At 37.4% G+C, this 11,589-nt stretch overlaps 1 protein-coding gene across 1 annotated transcript; it reads right to left on the bottom strand.

Moving 5' to 3' along the window:
- Positions 1–4,471: 4,471 nt before the first annotated feature.
- Positions 4,472–11,263, bottom strand: Rab39b (RAB39B, member RAS oncogene family). The gene is made up of 2 exons (XM_057758938.1): positions 10,861–11,263; positions 4,472–7,674 (listed from the first exon to the last, which is right to left on the bottom strand). Exons 1-2 carry the CDS (start codon positions 11,073–11,075, stop codon positions 7,248–7,250), a joined length of 642 nt encoding a protein of 213 aa, XP_057614921.1. The 5' UTR covers positions 11,076–11,263; the 3' UTR covers positions 4,472–7,247.
- Positions 11,264–11,589: the final 326 nt, after the last annotated feature.

The raw sequence follows: 11,589 nt of genomic DNA, 5'->3' as shown, positions 1-11,589 counted from the left end.
TAAACAAAGGAAATTAGATTCAAGGGTCTTGTTTTGAAAAGAGGGGGATATTGCTATGCTAGGATAAAAGGGTAGATTATTGAATCTACTTTGAAAAAAAAAGGGAGGATATAGATATGATAAGATAAAAAGATAAATTATTGAATCTACTTTAGAAAAGCAACTATTAGTTTTAATTGTTTTACATTGGATTGGACTTTTGTATATTGTATACAAATTTTGTATATTGATACAAATTTGAGATTAATTTTGTTAAAACATGCTATACATAGGTTTCTAATCTTGTTTAAGTCATTATACCTAGATAGTTCATTTAACAATGTAATACAAATTTCTAGTCCTTGAAATTTATAATTACCAACTGTAGAGGATAAAGAAATGCAGGTTAGTAATTAGTCACATATTACAATTAAACTTGTAGTTACATTAGGTGTGTTTTCATAGTAAAACAAAGATAATTTTCAATAGACAGGTCATCTTCAAACACTTCAGAGATCTACAGAATATGGCATTTAAGATGTTTTAATAACATAGGTTCTTTTTTAAATGACAAATAGACATGTCTGCTCCTGGCTGCACCAATCTACTTCATAGAAGATGATGGGCTTTGAAGAAATTCTACATTGAGTTTGCTTTCTTTGTGGCAAAAGTGAGCCACTGGACAAGAATGTACCCTTTCCTCAACTGCTTACAGAGTGCTGTCCTAATGGGACAAGTAGGACACAAAAGAGAGTGACTGCCAAATCTTGCCCAGATAAGGAGGGACAGTACTTCAAAAACCCTGCTTCATAGAAAAGTCTGTCAAATATTCTAGGCCTGTAGGTCAAAGATGGATGCTCCAAAATTGCAGAGGAACTTTGGATGACTTCCCAGGCAGTCATCTGTTTCCTGTCATTACTCAAAAGTTTTGAAAGTTGCTTGCTCACATTTCCTGCTTACTCAATATTGTTTCCTTCTTGGGTCTCTGAGGGAATCGAAGACTAGATAGTTATAGTTTTCCTTGTTTACCAGACACAGAAAACATATTAGGATAGAAAGTAAATTAGGTACAAGACTTTGGACTCACCAAGATAGGATAGATAATAGAGTATTTTCTCTGAATTTTTAAAATGCAAATGGACTAGATATTGTTGATGTATTTACTGCTTGTATATATTATATATAGTTATTGCACACACACACACACACACACTTTTCTTATATTAGTTACAACCTTTTTATTTTAGACAAAAAGGGGAAATATAGTGGTATATTATTTGTGCTTTAATGAATAAAGCTTGCCTGAAATTCAGTGCATAGCAGCCATACTAGTCAGCCATACAGGCCAGGCAGTGTTGGTGCACACCTTTAATCCCAGCAGTCACACTAGTAAGCCATAGAGGCTGGGCAGTGGTGGTGCATGCTTTTAATCCCAGCACTAGAGAGGAATACAAAATGGGAAGAAACATGTCATAGTTAGTCTCATTCTGAGATTCCTGGAGGCAGGATGACCATTTCAGACTGAGAGAGCGGTAAGAGCCAATGGCTGGCTGTTTGCTTTTCTGACCTTCAGGTTGAACCCCAATATTCGTCTCTGGATTTTTGTTAAGCCTGCTACACTATGTGACAAGAATTTTAAGCATTTGAAGAAAGAAATTAGGAAAGAGATCAGTAGGATTAACATAGTAAAAATGTCAATCTTATCAAAAGCAATCTATAGATTAAATGCAATCCCCATAAAATCCTAACACAATTCTTCACAGACCTCAAAAGAACAATACTCAACTTCATATAGAAAAATGAAAATCCCACCATAGCTAAAACAATCCTGTACAATACAGGATCTTCTGGAGCTAACACCATCCCTGGCTTCAAGCTCTACTATAGAGTTATAGTAATAAAACGGTTTGATATTGGCATAAAAACATACATGGATCAATTTAATTGAGTTGAAGACCCTGACATAATCCACCCAACTATGAACACCTGATTTTTGACAAAGAAGCCAAAAATATACAATGAATAAAAGAAATTATCTTCAACAAATGGTGCTGACATAACTGGGTAGCAGCATGTAGAAGAATACAAATAAATCCATATCTTTTTTGCCCTGCACAAAACTTAAGTCCAAGTAGATCAAAGGCTTTAACATAAATACAGTTTCACTGAAGCTACGATAGAAGAGAATGTGAGAAGTAGCCTTGAAGGCATTGGTACAGGAGACTACTTCTTGAGTATAACACCAACAGCATAGACCCAGAGATAAATAATAAGTGGGACTTCCTGAAACTGAAAAGCTTCTGTAAGGCAAATGTCATTGTCAATATGACAAAATGGCAGCCTATAGAATGGGAAAACATCTTCACCAACCCCACATTGGACAGCAAATTGATATTCAAAATATATAAACAACTCAAGAAACTAGACATCAAAATATCAAATAATCCCATTAAAAATGGGATACAGATTTAAACAGAGGATTCTCAACAGAAGAATCTCAAATGGCTGAGATACACATAAAGAAATGTTCAATCCTTAGCTATCAGGGAAATGCAAATCAAAATGATTCTTACACCTGTCAGAATGACTAAGATCAAAAATGCTAATGACAGTCTATGCTGAAGCAGATGTGGGAGTTAGGGGAACACTCTACACTCTTGGGGGGAGTGCAAACTTGTGCAGCCACTTTGAAAATCAGTATTGCAGTTTCTCAGAAACTTGGGAACCAGTCTACCTCAAGACTCAATGATACTGTTCTGGGCTTATACCCAAAGGATGCTCTAATATACAAGGACACTTGCTCAACTATGTTCATTGCAGCTTTATTTATAATATCAGAAATGGGAAACAAGCTAGATGCCCCTCAACCAAATAATGGATAAAGAAAATGTGGTACATCTACACAGTGGAGTATTACTCAGTGGAAAAAAACAATGGCATCATAAAATTTGCAGGCAAATGGATAGAACTAGAAAAAAAAAAAAACCATCCTAAGTGAGGTAACCTCGACCCAGAAAGACAAACACGGTATGTACTCACTCATAAGTGGATACTAGATATAAAGCAAAGATAACCAGGCTACAATTCCCAGCTCCAGAGAAGCTAGGTAAAAAGAAGGACCCTAAGAGGCACACATGAATCTCCCTGGGAAGAGGAAATAGATGAGATGTCCTGGATAAACTGGGGGTTGAGGTAGAGGGGGGATAAAGGGAGGGAAACATGAGGGATCAGGATGGTTGAGTTGGGGGCAGGTTGGAGGGTGACAGTAATGAAAGAGATATCTTGATAGAGGGGGCCATTATGGTGTTAGGGAGAAATTTAGTGCCAGGGAAACTGCCAGGAACCCACAAGGATGACTCCAGGTAAGACTCCTAGCAATAGTGGAGAGGGTGTCAGAATTGCCCTTCCCCTGTAATCAGATTGGTAATTACCCTAATTATTATCATAGAGCTTTTGTTCAGTAACTGATGGAATCAGATGCAGAGATCCACAGCCAAGCACTAGGCTGAGCTCAAGGAGTCCAGTTAAAGAGTGGGAGGAGGAATTCATGAGCAAGGAGGGTCAAGATCATGACAGGGAAACCCACAGAGACAGCTGACCTGAGCTTGTGGGAGCTCATGGACTCTGGATCGACAGCAAGGGAGTTAGCATGGGATCGAACTAGATCCTCTGCATGTGGGTGACAGGTAGCTTGGTCTTTGTGGGGCTCCTAGAAATGGGGCCAGAACCTGTCCCTGAAGCATGAGCTAGCTCTTTAAAACCTAATCCCTATGGTGGGATGCCTTACCCAGACTTTATGCAAGGGGTAGCAGCTTGGTTCTGCCTCAACTTGATATTCCATGCTTTGTTGATTCCCTTGGGAGACCTTACCCCTTCTGGAGTCAGAGGAGTAGATGGGGGATGGTAGAAAGGAGGTGGGGGGAGGGGACTGGAGGAGAAGAGGGAGTGGAAACTGTGGTTGGTATGTAAAATAAAAAAGTCTTGAGTCCATGGGTAATAAATGAGCTGAACATACCAGTCCAGAGCTTACTGGCTTACAGATGGTCTTTTAGACCACAGAATGGCTGAGATCACCAAAGGATATAAATGAAGAAAAGATGACAAAGCCTATAGAAAATTTTAAGAGAGTAGAAAACTGTGAAATGCTGTTTTTTGTTAATATTTTACTTCTTCTTTTCCCACCCCCATCCCCACTTAATTTATTTGACTGTAAAAGTGATAAAGCTGTGCTGAGATTAGCCTGTGTATGCCTAGATCCAGAATCAAAGATTTCTCTTCTATTTTTCTCAGATGTGCAATATCCACCTTGGCAAATGTGCTAGATGACTATGTTTCAACTGGTCCCCACACTTGCAGTGTTCCTCATACGATACAGTGTGCCACAGTAGTTTTTTTTTTTTTTTTGCTGAAAAAAAATTTTCAGTGAAGACAATAGTTGTAATTAACTACTCACCTGGTGAAAGAATTACAATTCTTGATTGGAAATTATAATGTTGGAAGTTTTATGCTTCACAGATTCAACTTTTTACATAGAGGCTTGGGCTAAAAATGAAGTAGTGAGATTTCTGTGGTTTTCAACATGAGAATCATATACCTTTAATAAATTGTGTCCTCTCTTTGGCTTTCAGATACTGATGACTCTATTTATGCAAAGTATGTGATATCATATTAGTATACATTACAGTATCTGATTGGTATCTTACTGGTATCCTTCTTTGCTACAATGAAAGGACACATTCTAAAAATAGCTACAACACACATGTGGAATCTCACAGTCACATAATCAACCATTTTACTAAATACAAGCATTTTCATTCACATACAGCTAAATAAAGAATTTTTCACATTTCATTACAGTGCACAACAAAGTGAGGCAAAGAATACAGTACATTTTGTTCTGGAATATAAGACAGTCTAATCCAACATGCAGTTGTGATCATTGTTACAAGTTAATCTTTTCTTTACCTATGTAGGAAAATAGCTTCTAAAGCTTTATCCTCAGTATTCTATGAACATCTGATTTTTCACACTTATTTTCTAAAACCCATTTATTGCAGTGACAATAGTACTGAATTCTACTAAAATGATTTTAAGATTTTTCTAGAATTTATTCAAGCAGTTAAATTCAGCCACCTCTGTTGCATCTATGTTGGGTATTTTGAAACCCGCATTTAAAAAAAGTCAGGAATGGGAAAGTATATTAATGTAGTTTTGTCAAGAAAGCTGTAGACATGTTTTATTTCTACACCCCACCCCCTTTTCTAAGTTGACAAGAATATAGTCAACTCTCATTTATCCACAGGATAATCCTAACTTTGGAACCATCTAGACACAAGTATAATTGTTGAAATTTTGTGTCAACTCACAAAAAATGTTGTTTGCCTTGCCTTCTACAACCAAGAAGCTGGCAATTTAAACTGTGTAAAATGAATTTAGAATAAATGACCACTTCACCTGCAGTTGATGATGTAAATTGGTCTAAGATGATTTGGTTATCCAAATTGGAGCAAAGGTGGCAGAATGCTCTTGCATAATTTTTATTATTTGGTTTATTTTAGCTGAAACAAATTCCCAGACTTTTTGATGCACACATATTCATACTGAACTTGAATAGGATATTGCAAAAACAGTTTGCTGATCTTTCTATCACAACAGATATGAGAAACTTGACTCTAATCAGAATAGTTTTCTTACTGTGAAAAGTATGGCTTTTGCCTAGCTGAACTGGCTACAATCCAAAAAGTAATTTAAAGCATCACTTCTTTTCAAGAAGATAATGAAATTTTCATGTCAGCCATTCTAATTTGCTGATGTGGTTAGCTGTCTGTTCACCTGAGAATTAAGAGCTGACTCTCTCGGGTAGACAGGAATCCAGTGTAGGTACATAGCAGATGGGTGGCCAAGGTTATTGTGGGATGAGTACTTTATCCGCATCCCACTCCCCATTGTTGTATTTGGTTCCTTTCAATAAAATGTTTAGTTTGTGAGAAGAACACTTAGAAACCCACACAGTTTTAATGTTTTTTCAGATGTGCAATTAATCCCTTATTTAATGCACTCTTGTCAATAATACCTGAATGGGCTTTACCTTTGATTCATTCCTAGATTCCTGCAGGATTATAGTTGAGCTGTAAAACAATAAGGAAAACATATCCTATCATGTAGAGAACATTAATTTATAATCACATGACTTCCAAAGCTAATTATTTATTCATGTAACAGCATTATGATTCAGTGAAAAAAGTTAGGAATCAGGTAGACTTGGTTTTTGCTTTCTTATTCTGTAAAATTGGGTAAATAAAAATCTCACAGGACTATTATGGTAATCAAATAGGTGAAGTAAATCAATATGCAGGATTTTTAAGGGTTCCAGGGCCACATGTTGAGCAAATATTCAGTACAGAACCAATGATCAAGGACTTGACTCAGGGTTCTTTGTAGACAATCTCTGTGTTGTCACTGTCAGTGCCTAAAGAAGCAGACAGTATGCTTACTTTCAGATTGTAGTTCGCTGATGCAATGAAAGTCCAGGTATGGTTAGAGGACACACATGGTCATTTTACACGGGACAGTTTCTTTCACACAGTTCGTAACTCTATCTTGAGAGTGTACACTTTCTCAAATGTGATTAATAACAAGGTGTGAATGACTTCCCTTTTCATAATCACATCATTTTTACTAGACTGCTCGACCTTGTAAGGGCCTTACTGAATAGATAATTCATATGGGCCTTTCATTTTACAGTTGAACTGTTAAAAGTGAATTAGTGTGTTTGTATCAAACCCAGGACACATCTGGCATGGTATTATCATTGAATAAATTGATACCATATACTCTTCTTTCAGTTATTCCAATTGTCCTCAATTTGATACTTGATTTCCTTCTACATGTTTCTTTATGGTCACCACATCTGCAAAGTTAAAATACCAAGGAACAGTTTTTCTCTCTGTAGGTATGTTTTCCTGGAACCTACTTCCAAAACCCCAGACCCTTAATATGTGGTTCACAAAGGGCACACAGAACAATCATTGCCAAGCCTGGGCCATAAAACAATGTCTAATCTAGCCCATGTCAGCAATTTAGTCCTTCAATAACAGCACCTGGACTCCCTATCTACCCACACATGAACCTGTCAGAGCTCCACCCCTAGGAAGAAGGCTCATTTGTTATTCAAAGGTTGAGTTCTCTTCAGTCACATAAGGATTCTATTTATTTCGGTAACTTTTAAGTTCAAATGGGAGAGTATTTTTTGAAAATATAAGGGTTGACTAGCACAAACATCTCCTCTCTGATTTGATAACTTCTTCCGAAGAGTGAACCACATTTGGTACAAATCCACTCTTCACCCCTTCCCAACCCTCCTGGATTGTAATCTCCCCTCTTTTAACCAGCTCATATATGTCTCTTGTCAGGTCTGTGAAGGCTTTCTCGACATTAATGGCATCTCGGGCTGACGTCTCAATGTACTTCATGCCGTATGCAGCAGCCAGTTTCTCGGCCTCGTGGCGAGTCACTTGCCTCTGTGTATCCAGGTCACACTTGTGACCCACCAGAACAAATACAATTTGGTAGGGCTGAACGTGTACTTTGGTCTCTTCTAACCACTCATGGACATTCTGGAAGGACCTGCGGTTGGTAATGTCAAATAAGAGTAGACCACCTACTGAATTCCTGTAGTAGGCGCGAGTGATGGATCTAAAACACAAGAAAGAAGTAAAGAATAAAGTTCGTGCCCAAACTCCTTCACTCCAATGAACTCAGTGTATGCTAGTGTTCCTGGTTACTGACAGTCTTTTAGTAAATATAAATGCCATTCTATAACAATAACGATAAATTTTCAGTTGGGTAAAATGTTAAGATAACCCTTCCTAGAAATGAATGCTCATGAACTTTCAGGTGTTTTCCCTTGATCCAGACATTGAAAGAACCCCTAGGAAATGACTGAGCTTTATTTTTCACCACAATTATTTCCCCTGATTCCAAACCTGAATAACTAAAACATAATTTGCAAAATAAGACATCTGAGTTATAGAGTAATCATAAAGCAAAATGAAATAATGGGCATTAAAGTGTTTTTTTTTGATGTGGCAAGTGTTAGTAGTTTAAAAGAATTTTCAAGAATAAGATGATTTTATTATAATGAATAGAGATTATAAATATAATTGACGAACCAAGAAAAATATCTTGTAAGATATTTCATTTTTCTATTTACCATTACTCCATTTCTTTGTTTTCATTATTGCTACTTTTTTTCTATCAGATATCACCAATAACTTCTATGAAGAGAAAAAACAATCTTGTTTTATTTCCTAAGCCATGTGGGAATGAAAAAATGTGGATGGTAAAATGTTCTGGGTCATGGCTAGAGAGATGGCTCAGTAGTTATGAGCATTGACTGCTCTTCCAAAGGACTAGAACTTGATTTCCAGCACCCACATGGCAGCTCAGAACTGTTTTTAACACTAGTTCCAGGTGATCTGACATCCTCTTCTGGCCTCTATGGCCACCAGGCACTCACATGATTCACAGACATCTATGTAGCCAAAACACCCATACACATAAAATAAAATAATAAATATTAAAAATTGTTCTGGAGAAAAATGCCTAACATCTCTACTCATTGACAAAATTCAGAGAGTTTGGTTGAGGAGGTACTAGCTGGGAGAATCCGCCAAAATAGTCAAAGCATTCCCATCAAGTTATATTATTTAATTTGAATCATGTAATTAGGTTATTTCTAAAGCCTACTTGTATATTTATGGTAATTCTCAAACAGAAGAAACATCACATATTTTAATTTCTTGAGTTGATGAGACTCATTATAAATATATATTATTGTATTTTGCTTAAGAATGTAGGAGATTATGAAAAGATGCAGAACAATTTGCCTCTATAATCACTTGTTTTAGACTATTGCAATTTTTGAAATCTATATTTAGGATTTCTGTCTTCTCAGATGGGATGATAAATAATGAAGAGCTCTATGGATGAAAATTTATGGGAAAATGGCCAATGTTAATGGAGAAATATCTAGGGAATTGCAGTCCAAGAAAAAGATGGTATGAGTAGGCCTTACAAATGAGTTCAAGTATCCAGAACCAGCGAGATTAACCCTGGGGAATTAAAATATTCCTAATTCCTTTATGTTTGAAGATTCATTTAGAAAGATAGTTATATCAGAAAAAGTTCTAATTTGTGAAAATGTTGCTTTGAGAAATCAATGAGCAATCAATCAAAGCTCTAGAATATATTTATGCATTAGTAATTTGTATTTAGCACAGAAAGGGTCAAAATGTTTTAAGCATAACATAAAGCACACAGAACTAGACCTCTTTCCCGAATAAAAAAAAATCATAACATGAAAAAATAAATGGCAAACTGGGGAAATATCTTACAACATAAATGACATAAAAGGGTTAATATTTTTATTAGACAGAAGTCCAGGCTGGCCTTCAACTACTCATTATCCTCTTGCTTCAGCATTCAGGGGGCTGAAATTATAAACATGTGCCACCACTGTTGGTGTTGGGGTTATTATTTTTAGTATATAAAGAAGTCCTAAAATCAATACTGCAAAATACATAATGAGTAATAAATATAAACAAGCTGTTCAAACAAAGACCCCAGTAAACATATACAAGATACTTTTCTTTATTTATGAGAACTTGTATAAAGTATTTGCCAAAGCTTTGTACAAGTGAGAAGTTAGAGGCAACTTAAGTTTGTAAGTATTTATTACCTGTATCCTGCTTCAGTGACCTAACTGGTACCTTCTATGCTCAACTAATGTTCAGCAGAGAATGAGTAAATGATATAAATATGGGGGTATAGAATCCTTTTGCTCTGGTTTCTGCTGCTCTACCTTACTTTAGTTTAAACTGTTCTCTGCAAACATTTTATGTAGTTTGTTTTCTGTCAGTTCTGTTTTTATTCATGCTGTTTCTCATCTCTGGGCATTTTCTATCTCTGTTTGTGCTTCACCTTCTCCAGCTAAACTTCTCAACTCTGTATCCATACATAAAATCACAAATACAGACTAAAAGGAAGAACAAAGAATTGTGAGAGAAAAATAACCATACTCACTGATTGCCCAATAAGTATCCAGTGGTACAGTAGGGAGTGGCATATAAATACAAACAACAAAACGCTCTTTTGTGTGTTGCCTCTGTATGTATTCCTTCCAACTATAGTAGTACTGAAGTTTTCAAAAGATCAGGGGCTCTGTGTATTATATTATATTATATGGCATTCTCTTATGTGAGTAACCTCACATTATTTCCTCAGAAACAGTTTCACTCTCTGGAAATTGAATGTATGGTGGTTCTAAGAGAGAATCAATTGATCAGTCTCCAATTCGTTTATTAGGACTCTCTCTCTCTGTCTCTGTCTCTCTCTCCCTCTCTCCCCCCCCCAAATATAAATAGAGATATAAAAAGACGTCAATATATATCTAATCTATCTAGTTTATCTACTTACCTACATACCTACCTAGTTACCTACTTACAGCTTCCAGTCATATTAAGATGACTTGAAAATACTTTTATAAACTATTGAACATGGGCTCTGATTTTGATGAATTATATAGTAGTCAATTCCAGATGATTCATTAGCTACCAAAAAGCAGGTTGATGGAGTTGTGGTGCAAACAATGTGTTAATAATGAATGGCCTTCCCCTGCTTGGGTGCTTCTTTTCCTGCACTGAACTCCTAGCAAGCTCAAAGTGAGCTTGAGCAGAAGCCCCAGAACCTTGCTTGTCACCTCGGCGACATCACGAAAAGAACCAAGGAAATCCTTTCTCCTCAGGGGCCAGATGAGCACCAAAGACACCCCCCCTACCCCCTTCCCCCAACTGCTCGCGCGGGCCCGTGCTGCACTCCCACCTGAACCTTTCTTGACCCGCTGTATCCCAGATCTGGAGCTTGATGCGTTTTCCTGGCTCGATCTCCACCAAGCGGGAGAAAAAATCTACCCCCACGGTGGGGTCTGAAACCTGAGCAAAGCGGCCCTCGGTGAAGCGGCGGATCAGGCAGGACTTGCCCACCGTGGAATCGCCGATGACAATGAGCCGGAACTGGTACAGCCAAATGGCCTCCATGTCCGTGGCCTGGCAGAACTCTTCGGCCCGGGCCTGGGGAGGCGGAAGGGGGCGCCCCACCAAGGCCTTAGCTCCGATCAGCCCTTATTTGGCTTGGCCGCGAGCACATCACTGGCCCAGTAGCCCGAAATAAGGTAGGCCCAGGCGCTAGGGAAGCAGAAGGATGGATGCTGTGCTCGCAAAGGTGATGAAATGGCAGCAGCATCAGCACCACGCACTCTGACTCATCACCAAAAACCGGGTTACTGTAATTCTTCGCGTAGATGCGACACTAGCTCCACCACACTGTTTGTAAGAGGAGCGCATGAAAAAACGGACAGGAGACTAGTGTATTCCCTTCTTGATTACACCAAACATAAACATCTACTAATTTAAATATTTCTCTGCCGTTAAAATTGCAAATACAGTTAATTTTCATTAAAGTTAAATAAAAAACACAAAAGTCCTTAATTAAATAATTGTCTAAATATTTCTATGCTCAAATGTGAAAATATTATTCATGCATATGCATGTG

Source organism: Chionomys nivalis, chromosome X (assembly GCF_950005125.1).
Source record: "Chionomys nivalis chromosome X, mChiNiv1.1, whole genome shotgun sequence".
Classification (NCBI taxonomy): Eukaryota; Metazoa; Chordata; class Mammalia; order Rodentia; family Cricetidae; genus Chionomys; species Chionomys nivalis.
The sequence above is the reverse complement of the archived record's forward strand: the minus strand, read 5'-3'. Positions and strand labels throughout refer to the sequence as shown.

Coding starts and splice junctions, on each gene's coding strand:
- Rab39b (XM_057758938.1), bottom strand. CDS start 11,075: ATGGAGGCCATTTGGCTGTACCAGTTCCGGCTCATTGTCATCGGCGAT. Junction 7,675..10,860: donor GCGGGTCAAGAAAGGTTCAG/GTGGGAGTGCAG, acceptor CTTGTGTTTTAG/ATCCATCACTCGCGCCTACT.